The sequence below is a fragment of the Myotis nattereri genome, assembly GCF_964212035.1.
Source record: "Myotis nattereri genome assembly, chromosome: 3".
Lineage (NCBI taxonomy): Eukaryota > Metazoa > Chordata > Mammalia > Chiroptera > Vespertilionidae > Myotis > Myotis nattereri.
This window is the reverse complement of record NC_138077.1, coordinates 119983724-120005970: the sequence shown is the minus strand read 5'-3', so window position 1 is coordinate 120005970 and position 22247 is coordinate 119983724. Positions and strand designations below refer to the sequence as shown.

Genomic DNA, 22247 nt, shown 5'->3' with positions numbered 1-22247 from the left:
CCTTAATGCTGCCATGGAGGAGAGAGAGGCTCTCGCCACCACCACTGCACTCACCAGCCGTGAGCCCCAGCTTCTGGTGGAGCGGGGTTCCCCCTGTGGGAGCGCACTGACCACCAGAGGGCAGCTCCTGTATTGAGTGTCTGCCTCCTGGTGGTCAGTGCGCATTATAGCGATCAGTGGTTCTGCCGTTTGGTCAGTTTGCATATTGGCCTTTTATTATACAGAAAGTCCTCGGATTATGTCAGAGATCTGTTCCTATAGCGCGATGTAACGCGATTTTGTAGGAACCCATCTACAAAAGCACCTACATCATTCACATGGAGCACATACACAGTATAATGAAGTGAAACGATAAAAAAAAATTTAAAAGAAAGATAATTTCTGACCTTTACTTGTGGTAAATAAATAATAAAAAAATAAAGCACATAATGTACATATGTTGAAATGACAGAACTTTTTTTATTTTTTATAAATGTGATATGGTGATGTAAGCATGAAACGACATACGTCGAGTATGACATAACCTGAGGAATGTCTGCATAGGATACTAGAGGCCCGGTGCACAAAATTCATGCATGGGTAGGGTCCCTAGGCCTGGCTGACAATCAGGGCTGATCAGGACCTTCCAACTGCTGGCCGGAGCCTCCCTTTGTTCTGCGCTGCCCCCTGGTGGTCAGCGCATGTCATAGCGAGCGATTGAACTTCTAACCTCCCACGGGGACAATTTGTATGCATATTATCCTTTTATATATATTGATTTCAGAGAGTTAAGGAGAGGGTGAGAGTGATAGAAACATCAATGGTAAGAGAGAATCATTGGTTGTCTGCCTCCTGCATGTCCCACACTGGGGATAGAGTCCACAACCCAGGCATGTGCCTTGAACCGTGAACTCCTGGTTCATAGGTTGATGCTCAATCACTGAGTCATGTTGGCTGGGCTGTATGTAGACTTTTGAAAAGTGTTTATTTAGGTCCTTTGCCTATTTTTGTATTGGATTGTTTATCTTCCTTTTGTTAAGTCGTATGAGTTCCCTGTACATTAAACCCTTATCCTAGATAACGTTGGCAAATATGTTCTCCCATGCAGTGGGCTTTTTGTTGTTTTCTTGATAGTTTCTTTTGCTGTGCCGAACCTTTTTATTTTAATGTACTTCCATTTGTTTATTTTCTCCTTAGTTTCCATTGTCCTAGGAGCTGTATTGGTAAAAATATTGCTAGGACATATGTCTAATATTTTGCTGCCTATGGATTCTTCTAAGATTTTTATGGTTTCCCATCTTATGTTTAAGTCCTTTATCCATTTTGAGGGTTTTTTGTGTGTATGGTGTAAGTTGGTGGTCTAGTTTCATTTTTTTGCATGTATCTGTCCAGTTTCACAGCATCATTTATTGAAGAGACTGGTTTGACTCCATTGTATCGTCTTGCCTCCTTTGTCAAATATGAATTGAGCATCATGGCTTGGGTCGATTTCTGGGTTCTCTGTTCTATTCTATTGGTCTATATGTCTGTTCTTGTGCCAGTACCAGGGAGTTTTGAGAACAGCGGCTGTATAGTACAGCTTGACATCTGGTATTGTGATCCCTACAACTTTGTTCTTTCTCAGGATTGCTGCTGCCATTTAGTGTCTTTTTTTTATTCCAGATGAATATTTGGAGACTTTGTTCTAGGTCTGTGAAATATTCTGTTGATACCATTTTTTTTAAAAAAAATATTTTATTGATTTTTTTATAGAGGAAGGGAGAGAGATAGAGTCAGAAACATCAATGAGAGAGAAACATCAATCAACCGCCGCAACCCAGGCACATGCCCCCGACCGGAATCGAACCTGGGACCCCTCAGTCCGCAGGACGACGCTCCATCCACTGAGCCAAACTGGCCTCGGCTTCTGTTGATATCTTAATGGGAATTGCATTGAATGTATAGATTGCTTTGGGTAGTATGGACATTTTAATTATGTTGATTCTACCAGTCCATGAACATGGTATATTCTTCCATTTATTTATGTCTTCCTCTATCTCTTTTTTCAACATCCTATAGTTTTCCAAGTACAGGTTTTTTACATCCTTAGTTAAGTTTATTCCTAGGTATCTTAATTTTTTTTGGTGCTATGGTAAATGAGATTGTTTTTTTCGTTTTTCTTTCTGTGGGTTCATCTTAACACCCATAGATATCTAGTTGTTAATTTTGTGTCCTGCTACATTGCCAGATTCATTTATTAAGTCTAGTAGTTTTTTGATGGAGACTTTGGGGTTTTCTATGTACAATATCTTGTCATCTGCAAATAATGGACAGTTTTACTTCTTCTTCTTCAAATTGGATGCCTTTTTTTTCCTCTTCTTGTCTGGTTGCTATGGCTAGCACTTCCAGTACTGTATCGAACAGGAGTGGTGAAAGTGGGCATCCCTGTCTTGTTCCTCTTCTTAGGGGAAATGGTTTTAGTTTTTGGCCTTTGAATATGATGTTGGCTGTAGGTTAGTCATATATGGCCTTTATCATGTTTAGTTATGCTCACTCTATTCCCACTTTGCTGAGAGTTTTTATCAAAATTGGGTGTTGGATTTTGTCAAATGCTTTTTCTGCGTCTATTGATACGATCATGTGATTTTTGTCTTTCATTTTGTTTATGTGGTATATCAGATTTATTTATTTGCAAATATTGTGCCAACTTTGCATCCCTGGATAAATGCTACTTGATCATTGTTTCTAATCTTTTTAACATATTGCTGGATGTAATTTGCTAATATTTTGTTGAGGATTTTAGCATCTATGTTCATCAGGGATATTGGCCTGGATATTCTTTCTTTTGAAGTGTCTTTTTCTGTTTTTTTGAGTTAGGATAATGCTGACTTCTTAAAAAGCATTTGGAAGTGTTCCTCTTGTATATTCTGAAATAGTTTGACGAGTATAGCTGTTAGTTCTTCTTTGAATGTTTGATAAAACTCCCCTGTGAAACCCTCTGGACCTGGGCTTTTGTTTGGTGGGAGTTTTTTGATTGTTGCTTCTATTTCATCAGTTGTTTTGGGCCTATTCAGGCTTTTCGATTCTTCCTGATTCAGTTTTTGGAGATTGTATTTCTCTTGGAATTTGTCTATTTCATTCACATTGTCCAGCTTGTTGGCATATAGTTGTTCATATATTTTCTTACAATCCTTTGTATTTCTGTGGTGTCAGTGGTTACTTCTCCAGTTTCATTTTGGATTTTATTTATTTTGGTCCTCTCTCTGTTTCTTAATATGTCTGGGTAATGGTTCAACAATCTTGTTTATCCTTTAAAAGAACCAGCTTTTCATTTCATTGATTTTTTTTGTATTGTTTTTATAGTCTCTGTTATTTATTTCTGCTGTAATCTTTATCATTTCCTTCTTTCTAGTTACTTGTGCTTTCCTTGTTTTTCTCATTCTAGTTCTTTAAGTTGTAGGATTAAATAGTTTATTACTGATTTTTCTTGTTTTGTGAGATATGTCTGTAGTGCTATGAACTTACCTCTCAGGACTGCTTTTGCTATGTCCCAGAGATTTTGGGTGGTTGTGTGTTCCTTTTCATTTTTTTTCCAGAAACTTTTTTATTTCTTTCTTGATCTCCTTGGTAACCCATTCATTGTTTAATAACATGCTATTTAGCCTCCATATGTTTGAATGTTTTAGGGTGTTTTTACTATAGTTGATTTCTAATTTCATTCCACTGTGATCTGAGAAGATGCTTGATATGATTTCAATGTTCTTGAACTTGTAAAGACTTGTTTTGTGTTCTAACATGTGGTCTATCTTTGTAAGCAATCCATGTGCACTTGAGAAGAATGCATATTCTGCTTCGTTGGGGTGAAATGTTATATAAATTTCACGTAAATCGATCTGATCCAGTGTGTCCTTTAGAGTCTCTGTTTCCTTGTTAAGTTTTTGTTTGGAAGATCCATCTAGTGAAGTAAGATGGCTGTTAAAGTCCCTTTCTGTGACTGTATTGTCAATCTCTCTGATAAAGTCCTCTAGAATTTTTTTATATATTTAGGTGTTACTATATTGGTGCATATATGTTTACCAGGGTAATATCCTCTTGTTGGATCAATCCCTTTAGAATTATGAAGTGACCTTTGTTATCTCTTGTGATGGCCTTCATTATAAAGTCTATTTTGTGGGATATGAGTATTGCTAATGCAGCTTTTTTTTGTTTTGCATTTGCATGGAAAATTTTTTCCCATCCCTTCACTCTCAAGCTGTGTGTGTTTTTTGTTTTGAGGTGGGTCTCTTGTAGACAGCATATAGTTAGGTCATATTTATGTATCCATTGAGCTATCCCACACATTTTTATTGGAGCATTTAATCCATTTATATTTTGGGGTGTTATTGTTAGGTACTTATTTATTGCCATTTTAATTCTTTATGTCTAGGTTTCTCTCTTTCTTTCTTCTTCTTATTACAGCAATCCCTTTGGCATTTCTTGTAATGCTGGTTTGGTGGTGATGTACTCTTTTAACTTCTTCTTTTTTTTTTTTAATCTGAGATGCTCTTTATTTGACCATCTATTTTGAATGATAGCCTTGCTGGATATAGTAATCTTGGTCTCTGATCCTTCCTTTTCATTACCTTGAGTACTTCATGCTATTCGCTTCTGGCCTGTAGAGTTTCTGATGAGAAATCAGGTGTCAGTATTATGGGGACTCCTTTGTAGGTAACTGTTTTCTTTTCTCTTGCTGCCTTTAGATTCTGTCCTTGTCTTTAATTTTTGGCATTTTAATTATGATGTGTCTATGCATGGGTCTGTTTGGGTTCTTCTTGTTTGGGGTTCTCTGTGCCTCCAGAACTTATGTGACTTTTTCCTTTACCAGGTTAAGGAAGTTTTCTGCCATTATTTCTTCAAACACCTTCTCTATTCCTTTCTCCCTTTCTGCCCCTTCTGGCACACCTGCTATTTTAATATTGTTATGTTTCACGTTTTCCCACAGCTCCCTTAAACTGTCCTCCTGTATTTTAATTTTTTTTTCTTTCTGGTTCTCTGATTGAGTGTTATTTTCAACTCTGTCTTCTAATTCAGTGATTTGATCTTCAGCTTCCCCTAATCTTCTGTGTATTTCTTCCAATGTGTTCTTTATTTGTGTTATTTCCTTCTTTATCCTAGACCAGGGGTGGGCAAACTACGGCCCGCGGGCCGTATCCGGCCCGTTTGAAATGAATAAAACAAACAAAAAAAAGACCGTACCCTTTTATGTAATGATGTTTACTTTGAATTTATATTAGTTCACACAAACACTCCATCCATGCTTTTGTTCCGGTCCTCCGGTCCAGTTTAAGAACCCATTGTGGCCCTCGAGTCAAAAAGTTTGCCCACCCCTGTCCTAGACTGTTCTTTTTTCATAGTTAGTGTATGGCTTTTTTCATACTGTTGAACATCTTTACCATCATTACTCTGAACTCTGCTTTAGATAAATTTCTTATCTCTGCTTCATTTATATCTTCTTCTGGAGAATTCGCTAGTTCTTTCATTTGGGGATTCTTTGTCTCCTCATTTTGGCTTTCTGTTTGGGTTTGTTACTATGTATTACATAGAACCTCCACACATCTCAATCTCTCATGTAGGACAGTGTTAAAGGCTGTTTCTGACTAATTAGGTCAGGCAAAGACTCAAAGCCTCTGGAGGCCACCTCTGCCTACAGACTGATAGAATTCCTACTTGAATTGCCCCTCCCCCCTAACCCCCCAGGCAATGGTCCTCAGTTATGGTGAGAGCTTATTTCAACGCCCCGGGCCAGGGTTGCTTCTGCCTAGAGGCTAGTTGTTATTTTTAATCTCTTAAGTGGCCTTAGGACAAGTCTTTTGCAGTAGGGCATATCAACTGTCTTCCTCCCAGGCAAGGCAAATGTCTTTGTGGGAAAGATGTCCTCCACTGCGTGAGGGAATGACTCAGCCCAGGATACTTGGGATGTCTGCCTTCTCAGCTCTATTCCCTGAGTCCCCCAGTCCTGGCGTTTGTTCTCACAGCTCCACTTCACCTTCCCTCTGTCAGAGCACACGGTGGGTGGGCTCCACAGGGAATTTTGTACTTTTCCGTTTAAGAGGGTTCCTAAATTTTCAGTTGTTACTCTCTGGCAGACAACACCCAGCTGCTTTTCACAGCCAGATGCTATTTGATACCCTCCTTAGTTTTGTTGCTCTCTGCTGGGGGGGCCCAGCTTGGGGTTTAGATCCCAGAGTTCTCAGTGGCACCACCCCACACCTGCGATATCTTGGGACTTCAGTTTTTGTCTTTGCTTTCCAACCCAGCCCTTTCCCGCCTAAGTCCCTCCTACCAGTTACTGTGTGGTCTCCACTTTTGGACCTCCGGTGTCAGGCTTCTCTCCCTTGAGTGTTCTGTTGATTATTCTGGAAGTTTTTCTGTATTTTAGTTGTAATACCAGTTTGTTCCTGGGAGCATGTTAGTGCAGCATCCACTTACAAGCTGTGGTGCTTTTAAACAATGAAATACTATGTGGCTCTAAAAAGGAAGGAATTCTTACCTTTGGAACAGCATGGATGGACCTGGATATTATTATGCTAAGGGATATAAGCCAGTCAGAGAAAGACAAAATGCCATATGATCTCACTTACATGTGGAATTTAATGAACCAAGATATAGATACATGAGACAGACTGACAGATGTCAGAAGGGAGGGTGTGTGTCTGTGTGTGTTTGGAGGAGGAGGGCACTGGATGAAAGAAGGTGAAGTTATTGACCAAAGAACGTATATGCACACCCCTTGAACACAGACAACAGTGTGCGGTGATGGCCAGAAGGATGGTGGGAGGGGTTTGGATGGAGTTGGGCAAAGGAGTGGGTAAATGGGGGACATCTATAATAGTGTCAACAGTAAAAATAATGTTAAAAAATAAGTGTAATGAAGATGTCGCCAGAAAAACATATGTACAACTTTTATAAAGATTATATACTGACTGAATACATTTTAATGAAAATATATTTTGAAACCTGATCTGCTGTGAACAAAATGACATATCTTTTTATTGTGCTGTTGGTTTTAAAGTTAAGCTTCCTAATGCATAATAATAAATTTCCAATGGATACTTTGAGAACAAAAAAAATAAATAACCCTCTCTCCCCAAACAACAACAAGAAACTAACAAGGAGACACTGGGCTATAAAATAATGTGTCCTATTCATACCCTGTGAATTGGCTTCCTCAGTGTATGTGGGTGAGGAACACATTTCAATTCAAATAATAAAGTAATAATAAAGTACCAACAAACATGGTATGTGCAGGAAAATATAATGCCTTTAAAGTTGCTGAAACTTCAGGTTTGAGGATGAGAGTAGCAGATATAAGTCCTGAGAGATAAGCAGGTTCGAATCATGGAGACACTTTACTACCGAACTTGGACTTCATCCTGTACAGATGAAGGGATAGGGATATAGTTAGGCCTTCTAGCTAATAAGTCCTCATTGGGGAAGGTCTGCCCATGTTACTGTTGCTCTCAGACACTATGGAGTCTGACTTAAATTAATATTTAATTAGTATTTGAACTAATAAATAAATGAATTTATATGGAATTTGACATAAAAAATATACGGCCCTAACCGGTTTGGCTCAGTGGATAGAGCGTCAGCCTGCGGACTCAAGTGTCCCAGGTTCGATTCCGGTCAAGGGCATGTGCCTTGGTTGCGGGCACATCCCCAGTGGGGATTATGCAGGAGGCAACTGATCAATGTTTCTCATCGATGTTTCTAACTCTCTATCCCTCTCCCTTCCTCTCTGTAAAAAAATCAATAAAATATATTTAAATATATATATGGAAGAGCCCTGGCCAGTGTTGCTCAGTTGGTTGGAGCGCCTTCCCATACACCAAAAGGTGGCAGGTTCAATCCTGGTCAGGGCACATACTTAGGTTGTGGGTCCCATCCCTGGTTCAGGTGCATAGGGGAGGCAATGGATTGATGTGTCTCTCATATCATGTTTTTCTTTCCCCTCCCTTCCTCTCTGGAATCAATAAAAAAACAAGTCCTCAGGTGAGGATTAAAAAAAAAAATGTAGGGAGGAAAGTGAGCTGCATTATCATAAGCTTTTCTTAAAATTATTTCAGATGTGGACCTGGTATGCCTTAAAACAGCTTTCATATGTCTTTAAGAAACTTTTAACAAACTGATTTAATGTTACTAAATTTCATTGTGTCCAGATTTTTATTTTTACCCATTAAGGACTGATTTCATATTTGTATAGATTTTGTTTTTATTTGTTTATTTTTAAGCTTTCACAATTTTTATTAAATCCTAGTCTAACTTAAGGATATCTGATTTTATAGACATCATCCTGTGATGAACATGTTTAATAAATGAAAGCAAATCAGACATCAAAGTCATTATTTTCTGCAGACTAAGCAATAAGATAACTACTATACAGAATGCTACAGGTCATGACATAACGCTTACTTGCTCAGAGTTTTCATACAAGCCATGCATGTTGTTTATCAAACTATATTTCCTAATATTTAATACAGTTGAATTAGTGATTATAGTTCTCATATAATATTTTAGTTACAAGTACCTTATTAAGATAACTAACATTTGGACAGATTCACTGGTTTTCCAGATTAGCATAATATATTTAAGAAAAAGAGCAAAAAGTAAAGTGAAAACAGAACATGGCAAGTTATTAAGGGAAAATAAGGTCAAGTTAAAAAGGGGAAAGTTAAAGTATCACTGAGGTGGAAATCAAGGCCAGACATCCTATCTAATAATAGCCCAAAATGGTAATTGACCGTACCTTCGCTACACCTCCCATTGGCTTATCAGCATGATATGCAAATTAACTGCCAACAAAGATGGCGGTTAATTTGCATATACTGGCTGGGAGCGAAGCAAGCCAGGCAGCCGAAAACAAGCCGGGCGGTGGAGGTTGGAGCAAAACAAGCTGGGTGGCGGAGGGAGGCGGGAATGAAACAACCCGGGCCGGGCAGCTGAGGGAGGCGGGAACGAAACAACCCAGGCTGGGGAGTGGAGGGAGGTGGGAATGAAACAACCCGGGCCAGGCAGCTGAGGGAGGCGGGAACAAAACAACCCAGGCCGGGGGCGGAGAGAGGTAGGAATGAAACAAGCCGGACATCCCCCGATGGGTCCCAGACTATGAGAGGGCACAGGCCAGGCTGAGAGACCCCCCATCCCCCGTCCCTGAGTGCACAAATTGTTGTGCACCGCACCTCTGGTTTGTTTAGAAGCAAACAGACCAACTATAAATTTCATAGGTCAAGTTTATAAATTCAACACATTATTAATCCTTTTGAATGTAAAAGCCAAGTTTAAATTAAAAGGTCTATGAACTGTTAACTTTTGGCCTTAAATAGTACCAATTCTTTTGATCAAAGGAAGCCACACCAGTAAAGATTGTATTATTTGATTTGATTTTACACTAGGTGATGGGCCCAAAGCAATCCCCCTGAATAAAGTTGACAATTAGCTTCACTGAGAACATTTTTTTTAAAAAAAATATTTTATTGATTTTTTACAGAGAGGAAGGGAGAGAGATAGAGAGTTAGAAACATCGATGAGAGAGAAACATGGATCAGCTGCCTCCTGCACATCTCCCACTGGGGATGTGCCCGCAACCCAGGTACATGCCCTTGACCGGAATTGAACCTGGGACCTTTCAGTCTACAGGCCGATGCTCTATCCACTGAGCCAAACCGGTTTCAGCTCTGAGAACATTTTTAATAATGCACATTAAAACAAATATTCTGACCAATTGTTCTGCAATACAAATATACAATAGCTGGGGAAACAACGTTTAAAAAACAAAAGCCAATGTAAAATGACATATTAAAACAACTGGACAGTCCAGGTTTTATATGGCTCTGAGTTCACAGTTTTCTTATTGCATCATCAATATCAGAAATCTATTCCTTCAGCTGGTAGGATTTAAATAAATACCTTTTCTTCCTGATTTCATTTCACCTCTGGATCCATCCAATATTCTCTGGTATCAATTAGGACTTTTCTTTGAAAGTCCCGAATGCTGACATACCTCATCTTCCCAATCTGAAACATGTTATCTCTGCTGCTGCAGTTCTGCTTGGAAGATGGCAGGGCTCTTGAAGTTTCACCAATCTTTTGCTTCTTTACAGTTTTTTCTGAAGTAACTTGTTTTTTCCTCTTTCACTTTTTGTCAACTTCATTCTCAGAATCACTGCCAGAAGAGCCTGAAGAAACAAGTTCCTTTGATTTAGGCATTGCTCCCCTACTGCTACCAAATAGGCCTGTGCTCACTCACTGGCTCTGGATAGATTTTATAAAGTATCAACTTAGTGCTTATATTATCTTACATTTAATTTTATAGTGCTAATGGAATTTCTACATTTCAATTAATTTCCTATTAAATATATTCAGAATCCTATATAATAAAAGTCTAATATGCACATTGTCCCCCTTTACTGGGAGTTCGACCGCTCACTATGACGTGCGCTGACCACCAGGGGCAGCCCAGAACATGGTGGGCATCGGTGACGTGGTACTGGTAGTGGGCGGCAGTGGAGGTGCTGCCGGCCCCAGTGGGCCCCAAAGAGAGTGGGATTGTGGTGGGATGATGGAGCAGGTGAGTGGGCAGTGCCAGGCCAAGGCAGGTGTGAACGGGAGCCCGATCATCCTGCAGATGGCGACCAGTAGTTGGGGGTGGGACCACTGCCTGGCTCCCAGGTGCGGAGGGAGCCAGGCAGTGGTCTAGGCCAAGATTGATCGCCCTGCATATAGCTACCAGTGACAGCGGTGGGGGGCGGGGCTGCTGCCTGGCTCCCAAGCACTGAGTGAGCTGGTTGCGGGGAGGTGGGGGGGCCAACTGATCGCCCCGCAGTCTGTGACCAGCGACCAGCAGGCCCTGATCACCCAACTGAGGCCAGGCCCTAGCTGGGACAGGAAACTGGGGATGGTGGCAGCAACCAGCCTCCTGTGGTGCTCGGGTGGGGGCCTGCAACCTCTCACCAGCTACCTGGGGGTGGGGGTGTTGGGGATGGAGGTGCTGTGAGAATGCGGGGTGTCTGCCGAGCTTGCTCTCACTCCCCCTGCTACCCTCCCCTGAGATGCCAGTGCTTGCGCACTGGGGAAGCCGCCGTGCTCAGGGGACCTGCTCCACATCTGCCCGGCCTCTTCTGGGTGAGCTGGGCCCAGCTGCCAGAACCGCAGGGGACAGTCGGGCTCCCCATGGGTTTGCTCAGGAGCTAGTCTGCAAGGCCAGTCTAGAGAGAGCACACTGCCCACCTGGCTTCCATGTGGCACTGCTGGGTGGCTGAGAGGCCCATGCTGCACCCTGGCCCGCGGCATCTGGCTGCACTCACCACATCTCCACCTGGGGTCTCAGGTGGAGTGGAGCAGGTGGGGGTCCAGGCCCCCAGGTGCCTCCCAGGGCCCAGAGTTCAGCTGGGACCTGCCCTTCCACGCCAGACGCTTGCGCTTCGATCGCCAGCCAGACCTAGGGACTTCACCCATGCACAAATTTCGTGCACCAGCCCTCTAATTGATATATAAGAAATCAGCTGAGGTGTAGGAAATATATTTGTATATACATAAAAATATAGGCTTCATTATGTAAATGAATAATTATAATGGTTTGTATTCATGCTTGTTATACTAGGTACTCCTGGATATCTGTTACATCTTTATAAGTAATAGAACTTGAACTATATTGTAAAGTTTTTTTTCTCCCACAGAAGTAAATTTCCCCAGAAGGAATTGGAAATGCTGTTTCCTGGAATGAGTGCTGATTTTACAAGTGAGAATTTTTCAGCTGCCTGGTATCTGATAGAGAACCACTCAACCACCAGGTTAGTGATGTGGAACTGTTGATTGTGAGTTGTTCACTCAGATGCAGTAAAGAGGATTATTCAGTGATGTGGGTTTTAGGTCTAGTTCTCTCAGAGCCCTTTAAATTTGGGTGAGCTTGTGGACCTCTCAGGGTACCTATTTTCTTATTTATAAAATGGGATTATTAATTAGAGGGTCCTTATTCCTTACTATCATGTTGCTTCTATCAGTTTCATTATTTGTGCAACCCATTAAGACTTTGCTGAGTCTTAGCTATGTAATAAAACTTATGTGTCTGAATGTTACTTTTCCCAACTCAACAAAATTTTTAAGTCTTGGTGTAATGTAGGAAACACACCTTCTTCCCAGATCACAGAGCAAAGGAAGATGACTTGGTTTATCATTTTGCAAAGACTTGGTGTAAAACTAGGCAAAAAAATAGACAAGGTCATATATCTAAATTAAGGTGTTCCTTTTTGTTTGCTAATTACATTTTACGCACTTTCTCTACAAGATCAGATTTTTAACTTTTTTTGCAGATTGTTTTAAAACAATTATATTTAATAAAAATGCTTTAATGAATGTTTTATTGCTTAAAATTTATATTCTTGAAAATTCAACTTGTTAAAATATAACTTAGGAGAAATTTTTCATCTATATTAGGAAAACCATTAGTAGAAAACATGAGGAAAAGTTGGTATATACATAGGATAAATTTGGCCTGATAAATTTTTAAAGCAAATGTCTGAAATCTTTCTTTATAGGAGACTAGAGGCCCGGTGCCCAAAATTAGTGCACTTTGGGGGCAGAGGGGCGGGTTCCCTCAACCTGGCCTGCGCCCTCTCGCAGTCCAGGAGCCTTGCGGGTATGTCTGACTGATTGCTTAGGCCAGTGATGGCAAACCTTTTGAGCTCAGCGTGTCAGCATTTTGAAAAACCCTAACCTAACTCTGGTGCCATGTCACATATAGAAATTTTTTGATATTTGCAACTATAGTAAAACAATGACTTATATTTTTGATATTTATTTTATATATTTAAATGCCATTTAACAAAGAAAAATCAACCAAAAAAATGAGTTTGCGTGTAACCTCTGACACGCGTGTCATAGGTTCGCCATCACTGGCTTAGGCCCACTGAGTCATCAATCGGACATCCTTAGCATTGCCACAGAAGCGGGAGAGGTTCCCACCACTGCCACTGTGCTTGCCAGCTATGAACACGACTTCTGGCTGAGCGGCAGACCCCCTGTGGGAGCACACTGACCACCAGGGGGCAGCTCCTGCATTGAGTGTCTGTCCCCTGGTGGTCAGTGCACATCATAGTGACCGGTCATTCCACCATTCGGTCATTTGCATATTAGCCTTTTATTATATAGGATACACTGTAGATGAGGCCCCCTAGAACCATAGGAAATGCAAAAAGTTCACTGTTAACTCATCCTCAAATTGACCCCACTTAAAATCAAATTGCCCCCCTGTGGGGCGTGTGCTGCAACTTGGGAACCACTGGGCTTGACACTTTTCCTGTCTGAACTTCATTTCTGAATACATATGCATATACCATGGTACTTGTAATCTCTTCTCCGCCTACCTCACTGGGTTGTCATGAGGAGGTTCTGAGCTAATAAACTTAGAAATGTTTCATCAAGTAAGTGATGTCTAAATGGGAAGGGATTGTTATTTAAGCCACGGGTACCCACAGGAAGCAGGTACTGATTAGGGGAGGAGGGCATGATTGTTTCCTGGGATTGTAGCTATCAGCTTTGGAGAGGGTTCCACAGGCCTTGGAGGGGCATGCTCTTGCCAGTAGCCCTGTAGTGGTGTTCATCCCTGGAAGCGCTGGCCGGGGGTCGTAGGGGGGCGCTAGTGGGGCAGTGAGGCCAAAGGGGGAGTAACTGTCAAACTTCCCCGCTTGGCGCCATTCTTTAAATTGTATGTGGCCTCGGGGGTGCTGATAGGTCGTCGCTGGCATGCTATTGTTGTGGTCGCCCCTGGTGGGGGTGACGAGGGAAGAGATCGGGAGTCAGAGGTGTGGGCTGTGGCTACCCCTGAGGCTGGGTCTTCTCCCTGTCGGGTCAGCCTCCCCAACCCCCCGGGGGTGCGGGAGCTGGAGTAGGGTGTCTGTGCAGGAGGATTGGAAGAGCTCCCCATGGTTGCTTCCTCTTCCTTCTTTATGGTCCAAGCTCCTGTCAGGCGCTGTCCTCAGACCCCTGGGAACTTGGCTCCAGCCTCCCCACCCATCTGTGGCTCCCTGCCACCCCCGCCCCACTTGGCTCTCCCAGGCTGCTAGCCTGTCAGAAGGCTGCCGGGGCACCCTGCTGCGGGCAGCACGATCCTGGGGCAGGGAGTGGGGGTGTGGGGAGTAAAGTTTAGTAAACCCCGGGTCCACATCAGGATATGGCTGCAGGGCCATGGAGGAATCTGCCCGGGTGGGACAAAATCACACAAGGCCCCACAGCCCCACCCACCCTGCTGACTGGTCATGATGTGATGGCATCACGGATAATTTGCATATCCCTCTATTATTAGTATAGGTGGTTCTGATTTTACATTATGGATGTGCTTTTTCTGTTACTATAAGTCAGAATTGACCTCTTTTCTCTGTAGGGCTATCATGGCACTCAATATATTCAAAGTTTTATAGCCTAATTTCTTAGCCCAGGTAGAAATAAAACTTCTGAAATACTGAGGACTACCTATTTTTTTCTCTGCTTGAGATATAAAATATTGTGGTCTTTTTAGTTATTTAGATTGTGTATTGAAAACCTTCCCCAGTTTTTCTTTCTGTGATTCCACTGCTAATGACAGGATTGACTGTTGATGGTAAGGACAATGGTGTGCTCAGTTTGTGTCCAGAATACAGAAATGAACATACAACCTGGCTTGTGTGGCTCAGTGGTTGAATGTTGACCCATGATCCAAGAGGTCGTCTGTTCGATTCCTGGTTAGGCCATTTGCCTAGTTTGTGGGCTCGATTTCCAGTAAGAGGCATGCAGAGGTCATGCAGGAGGCAGCCAATGGATGATGTAGCTTTCTCATTGATGTTTCTATCCCTTTATCCATCTCACTTGCTCTCTCTCTCTCTCTAAAAAAAAAAAAAAAAAAAACAGAGAAAAAAATCACTAAAAGAAGTGAACTTGTCTGATGATATTTTCAGTCTTTAAAATGCAAAGATTTCCAAAAACAAAACAAAACAAAACAAAAAAAAAGAAGTGAACTTACAGAGAAGATCCTGCTTTAGAAGGCTTCCAACCACTGCATGATCTAGGCCAGTGGTCGGCAAACTCATTAGTCAACAGAGCCAAATATCAACAGTACAATGATTGAAATTTCTTTTGAGAGCCAAAATTTTTAAACTTAAACTATATAGGTAGGTACATTGTTATTAACTTAATTAGGGTACTCCTAAGGCTTAGGAAGAGCCACACTCAAGGAGCGAAAGAGCTGCATGTTGTTCGGGAGCCGCAGTTTACCGACCACAGACCTAGGCTTTAACACCAGGGAGATGGTATTCAGAACCTTTCACCAGGCATATGTATATATGACATACTAGTATACTGGTCATAAGCATACCTGCATGTATATTTCCATCATAAGGATCCTAATATATAAAAAGCCAGGGGTCTTAATGACCGAAATAACCGGACAGACGACCGAACAGCAGGCTGCGTGGGATGACCAGGCCAGCAGGGGGGTTAGTGAGGCATGACCAAACGACTGAATAGCAGGCCGACTGGGGCGACCAGGATGGCAGGGGGGACAGTTGGGGTAACCAGGCTGGCAGCGGGGGGGGGGGGGGGGGTTGGGGATGACCAGGTCAGAAGGGGGGCAGTAAGGGGCGACCAGGCCGGCGGGGGAGGGGGTCAGTTAGGGGTCAGCAGGCAGGCAGGCAGGTGAGCAGTTAGGAGCCAGTGGTACTGTATTGTGAGAGGGATGTCCAACTGCTGGTTTAGGCCCGATCCCAGGGATCAGGCCTAAACCGGCCGTCAGACATCCCTCGAGGGGTCCCAGATTGGAGAGGGTGCAGGCTGGGCTGAGGGAATCCCCCTTCCCCGTGCATGAATTTCATGCACCAGGCCTCTAGTCATATATTTGGATTGACCACTTGAGTGTTACTAATATTTTTTCTAGCTGCTGTAATTTCGGCATTCACAATTAAAATTTTTAGCTCTAGGTAAGAATTTGAAAGCCTTTGTTTTCATCTGGTAACATATTAGTCTGTATCTTAATGTAGGCTTTAGTATTTTATACTTAATGCATTATCTTATTTCTTTTTTGCTTGTTAGGAGTGTTAAACTTTTGGTTTCTTTATTTCATTTCAGTTTTGAGCAGCTCAAAATGGCAGTCACCAACCTGAAAAGACAGGCTAACAAGAAGAGTGAGGGCAGCCTGGCTTGTGTGAAAGGGGGTCTTAGTACTTTCTTTGAAGCCCAGGATGCTCTTGCAGGTAAGGTGACCCTGAGAGCCATCTGCTGTGGCTTCCACAACAGAAACCTGACACTATGTTTGCAGAGTGTTTACAGGGTGTGACATTCTGTCTGTGTTTATAAAAGTTGAGATATAAAATGTGCCATAAATATTTGTTGCAGACTAGGCTGAAATCTCTTTGAAGGCTTGATACTTTAAATATTTGTCTCTGAGGATTTGTAGACCCATGGTACATGTGTGAAATAGGAGACCACTTTGCTTCTCCACAATGCCCAGTGTCCAGGGTCGATAAGAAATTAAATTCCAATGGGTTAAATTCTAGAGTTTTAAAAATCCTTAGCCATCACTGTCTTACACATGTGACTAATTCTATAAATGTGACCCATTGTATGTTTGATTTTGAAAAGACTGATAGTAATATATCCTTTTTAGCCATCATCCCAACAGTACCATACACAATATTTAACTGTTCACCTTGCATATCCTCATCTGTATATGTAATGGAAATTGTATTAAATAGAAATAACATAGTTTTAGACATTTCGGGGAAGGATATTAGATAGGTTTTCCCCTCTAAAACTGTCTTTAATAGAAATCAAATTATTATTTATGTAGTGAAAAGTAAAATATATTAATAAATGTTAGCCCAATTCTTTTAAAAAACAAAGACCCTTATAACCTGATACCTACATAGCTAAGTACTGACTAGACAAGGTGCCACACCTTCATTTCAGAAAGACTAAATCTTAAAATTAATTTGTATTCTTAAAGTACAGAAATTCTTTTATTGTTTTTAAAGCCCCTTCTTCCTGGGCCAAACATGCATAGTTGACTTCTGACAAGTGAAATGTGCATCTGGTACAGCTCTTTCCTTGCAGGTAGAAATGAGGTTTTTGATGGGATAAAATGCAAATGCCCAGGATGGAACAGAGAAGTTAGATAGGCTTCTTTAATAAATATTCTGTGCCCCCTATTTTTTTAAAATATATTTTTATGAATTCATAGAGGAAAGGAGAGAGAGAGAGAGAGAGAGAGAGAGAGAGAGAGAGAGAGAGAGAAAAAGAAACATCATTAATGAGAGAGAATCATTGATCGGCTGCTTCCTACACGCTTTCTACTGGGGACCAAGCCCACAACCCAGGCATGTGCCCTAAGTGGAATTCAACTTTGAGCTCCTGGTTCACACACTCAACCACTGAACCACACCAGCCGGGCTGTGCCCCCTAGTTTTTGATGAGTGTGTTTTTCTTTCTTTGACCTTATTGATATTCTAAGTTGTCAATGTTATGTCCACAATAGAAAACTGAGTATATATGAACAGTTTAGTGTTAACAAATAGAATTAAGTTATTAGTATGCCTAGTACCTATACAAATGATAATTTGCATATATGATTAGCCATTCTCATAGGTTATTATAATTATAACTAGAGGCCCGGTGCACAAAATTTGTGCACTGGGGGGGGGGGCGGGGGGAAGGGTGCATCCCTCAGCCCGGCTTGCGCCCATTTGCAGTCCAGGACCCCTTGGGGGATATCCACCTGTTGACTTAGGCCCACTCCCCGGGGGATCAGGCTTAATTTTGCAGTCAGACATCCTTCTGGCAGCCAGGGAGCCCTCGGGGGATGTCCGACTAAAGGCTTAGGCCCCCAAGGGTCGGGCCTAAACTGTTAGTTGGACATTCTTAGTGCTGCCACGGAGGTGGGAGAAGCTCCTGCCACCACCTCTGCTCTGGCCAGCCATGAGCCAGCTTCTGGCTGAGTGGCACTACTCCTCGGTCTGACCTAAACCCTAGAGATTAGTCCTTCATTTTACAACTTTTTCTCGGTTTATAGGCAGCAGCAAACTCAGACCACACAGTCGGGTGTGCAAGAAATGTTGCTTTCTTTATTGTTTAGTAACCAAACCTAACTTCAACTTCAGCCCCCATTCTGCCAAGTGAAAAAACAAAAACAAAATATTATTTAACCTAGGTTCCCACCCCCTTCTCTGGAGCTGTGCTTCCATGTCAGACAGTGTGTGTCTCAGGCGGAGGTGCCAGAGAGCCAAGCACAAGGACCGAGGGTCAAGGACATCTGGAACTCAGTCTTCTGTCTGGGCTGCCCCACCAGCTGCCCCTGACCCTCACCTCAGAGCTCACGTCCATGCTGTCCCTGGTATATTCTCCTCATCTGGGCCTGGAGGCCTCTTGAGTCCAATGTGCTCTCTCCCTCCCTCCCTGCCACCTTCTCTCTCTCACACAAAGAGCTGTTGGGCTTTCTGGGGTGAGGTCCTCTGACACCTCCTCAGCCCCGTTGCATGGACACCATCCTGGTGCCTTGGTCACGGCCACAAAGCTGTGTGGCTGCTCTCAGACCCTCCGTCTCCTGCTGCCTTAGGGAGTGACTCAGTGGGTGGGGAGGGTCACAGTCCTTTTTACATGGCCGCCAACAAACACTCAGCGTTCCTTCCCTCTAGTTCTCCTTCTCCTCCTCACCCCAGTCCAGGCACGTCTATGTGCAGGGCAGGGGAGGGTGGGAGGCAGGCGTGTCTCTGACCCGGCACACAGGCTTCCAGATCCACTGTTCCCCCAGGAGGTCTTCCACGCTCTGGACCTCAACACCCAGAACCTGCCCCCTCTCAGCTGCAGGTCTTTGCCCACAGTGGTCAAGTCTGTTTAGAGCAGTGGTTCTCAACCTTGGCTGCACATTAGAATCACCTGGGAATCTTTTCAAAATCCTGATTTCTGGGCCTCATCCTCCGGAAATTCTGTTTCTTTGTTACTAATGTTGTGGCCTCACCCCATAACAAAGAAACAGAATTTCCAGAGGATGAGGCCCAGAAATCAGGATTTTGAAAAGATTCCCAGGTGATTCTAATGTGCAGCCAAGGTTGAGAACCACTGGTTTAGAGGCTTGAAGTCAAGAAGTGCCTCTTTGTTCTCTGCTTTCTGGAGGCGGTCAGCGTGGAACATTCCTGCCTGGACTGGGGAGGGGTCTCTGGGTGTTCAGAATACCAGGAGGGGGGGCACAGACTCCTCCTAGAGCTCCAAGATGGGAAAGGCAGCACCCCCTCACCTCTAACCCCAGGACGTTTCTTTAGAAGCAGAAGCCTCATCCTGTGCAGGGGCCTGTGCTGGCTGCCTCAGTTTCTCAGAGACAACTAATTTGATGAATGTCTTTTCCCCACTGCAGTAGCTGCTTCATTTGTTCATTCTCGCATTTTTCGTTAGCTGCTAAATCGCCCCTGTGGCTGCAAACCTGTTGTGCCTGACTCAGCCAGTGGGGAGCTATGGGAGCTGTGCAGGGACAGGGGAAGGGGGAGGGGGGCCCGGCCTGCAGAGAGGGTCAGTGGTGCCTGCCCGGCTGTCTCAGAGGATGTGGCTTAGGTTAGGTCCTGTCCTTTGGCGACTTTAGGAGGGGAGGCCGTGTCCTCCGCTCCCCACTTTGACTCAGGGGTGGAAGTTCTCCTTGCTTTCTGGCCTCGTAACTCAGTGGATCATAATGGGATGCGGCAGGCAGGCAGCTTCTGCGGCTGCACACAGGCACGGGCTGGTGGCTTCTGCAGCCACACACGGGCGCGGGCCTGCAACCCGGGATGGATCAGGTCACAGGTGGCAGCAGGCGGCTTTTTTGGCTGTACACAGGCATGAGCAGGCGGCTTCTGTGGCTGCACATGCTGTGGGCAGGCGGCTTCAGAGGCTGCACACGGGCTTGGGCTGTCGGCTTCTGCGGCTGCACATGGGCGCGGGCAGGCGGCTTCAGGGGGGTCAGAGTTGCCGCCTGGCCTGCTCCTGGGCCCTCCCGCCCTCTGATCGCCATGGCGATCGCTGGGCGCAGGCCAGCCGGCAACCCTGGCCCCCTGGGCGTCCGGGGTTGCAGCCTGACCTGTGCCCCGGTCCTCCAGCCCTCCAATTGCCATGGCGATCGCTGGGCGCAGGCCAGCCGGCAACACTGGCCCACGGGGCATCAGGGGTTGCGGCCTGACCTGTGCCCCGGCCCTCCCGCCCTCTGATCACCATGGCAATCTTGGGGCGCAGGCCAGCCGCCAGCCCCGGGAGTCCGGTGTTGCGGCCTGACCTGTGCCCTGGCCCTCCCGCCCTCCAATCGCCATGGCGATCGCTGGGCGCAGGCCAGCCGGACACCCAACTGGCTTTCCGATGGTGATCACCGGTTGAAGGCGGCCTTTGCCCACCCCCCAGCTCTTGCCTGCTACCTGGGTTGCTGATCACCATTCTTCAGTCCTTCCCCTTTCGCCTCCCAGCATTGTGGCTACCCGCCATGGCGGTATGCAAATTAACTGCCATCTTTGTTGGTGGTTAACTGCCATCTTGGCTGGCAGTTAATTTGCATATCGCCCTGATTAGCCAATGGGAAGGGTAGCGGTAGTACGGCTAATTACCATGTTTCTCTTTTATTAGATAGGATTATTTCACTTAGCAAAAGTATGTTTGACTTTTCTGTCTACCGGTTTTAAAATATACATATTTGTATTTACATATATACTTGTATTTCTTTGTTTATGGTTTTACTTCTATAAAAGGCCTCAATCTTGGCAGATTTCTAGAAGTTTTATTTTGTGCATTAAATTTATGTGGTCTCATTTATTAGATATTTGCCCTAGAATTACTAGTATGTTGGTAAATTCAAAGTTTAACAAAGAGCCATGGCCTGGTTGCTCACTTGGTTGGAGCATTGACCTATGCGCCAAAAGTTGCAAGTTTGATTCCTGGTGATGACACATGCCCAAGTTGTGGGTAAATCCTCATTTGGGGCGCATATAGGAGACGACTAATCGAATTTTCTCTCCCATGTCAATGTTTCTCTCTCTCTCTCTCTCTCTCTCTCTCTCTCTCTCTCTCTCTGCCTTGTATACTTTAGTATGAGTCCCCACTCTCCTCAGTCCCCACTCTCCCTTCCCCTCTCTCTTCCTTTCTCTCTCTCTAAAAATCCATAAAGACATATACTCCGGTGAGAATTAAAAAGGAAAAAAAAAGTTTAACAAACATAATGGTGACCACTACTAATAAGCAACTCACTATATTCCATATAGAAAATGATTTTAATAGTAAATTTTGAAAATTTTAAACACATAGCTTTTCTATTTTTTTAATGTAAGTGAAATGCATATTATAAAAAATAGTAAATAATAAGCAGGGACTATTGTAATTCCATTGTAGAGATAATCATGTTAATATGTTGATATATTTCCTTTGGGTTTTATTTTCTCCTTAGCTTAGATGAGTACATATTACAAAATTAGAAATATATATATAAAGTTGTATATGTTACAAATCTTTATTCTTTAGGTAGGTTCTCTGGATATTTTAATGTACTGTAACATTTGATTTATTAGTAACTCATTAGAAAAATTTTTGACTATAGTCTTAGGTGGAATTGATCTATAATTTTTAAAAATGCTAATTATTGGTCAGGCTTTGGTTTTAATGTTATACAGAATCATATGAATTTATGTGTACATGTATGTACTTTGAAATGGGTTATATAGATTAGGAATTATATGTTGGAAATTTGAAAGAGCTAATACATTGCAAGAGCTAATAAATTGCTCGGGTAATCTGTTTTACTTTTTATTATGATAAATTTTAAATATGCTAAAAGTGGAGAAGATACTCATCCCCATCTACCTATCATCTAGATTTAAGTTATTAATTTTTTCCATCCTTGCTTCACTGGTATTTTTTGAGGTTGTTTGTTTGTGTTTTTCTGATCCCATGTAGTGAATCTCAAGCAGCATGACATTTCTGCCTTGTATACTTTAGTATGACTCCCCACTTTCCTCAGGGACATTTACCTACAAAACCGCAATGCCATTATGATAGCTAACAAAAGTTTCACTAATCCTTTAATGTCATTTAATTCCCAGTTTATATTAAAATTTTCCTCATTACCCTCCAACTTTTTTCTTCTAAAATTGGTTTGGCCAAATGAAGATCCAAATAAGGTCCAGGTATTTCATATGTGTTTTTAAGTTTCTTAAGTCTCTTTTATTTTTTTTTTTTGATTTTTTTAAATTGTTTTATTGCTTAAAGTATTACAAAGAGTATTACATATG

At 43.0% G+C, this 22247-nt stretch overlaps 1 protein-coding gene and 1 pseudogene across 3 annotated transcripts in view; one reads left to right on the top strand and one right to left on the bottom strand.

Moving 5' to 3' along the window:
* EXOC2 (exocyst complex component 2) overlaps positions 1 to 22247 on the top strand; it is a 256237-nt gene that overhangs the window by 98547 nt on the left and 135443 nt on the right. For both annotated transcript variants that reach the window (XM_081086203.1, XM_081086202.1), the window contains exons 5-6: positions 11673 to 11786; positions 16090 to 16214. In XM_081086203.1, coding sequence (XP_080942329.1) covers positions 11673 to 11786; positions 16090 to 16214 — 239 coding nt within the window. The remainder of the gene's footprint in view (positions 1 to 11672; positions 11787 to 16089; positions 16215 to 22247) is intronic.
* On the bottom strand, positions 9834 to 10203 carry LOC308517179 (activated RNA polymerase II transcriptional coactivator p15-like; annotated as a pseudogene). The gene has a single exon. The product of its transcript is annotated as an activated RNA polymerase II transcriptional coactivator p15-like (transcript).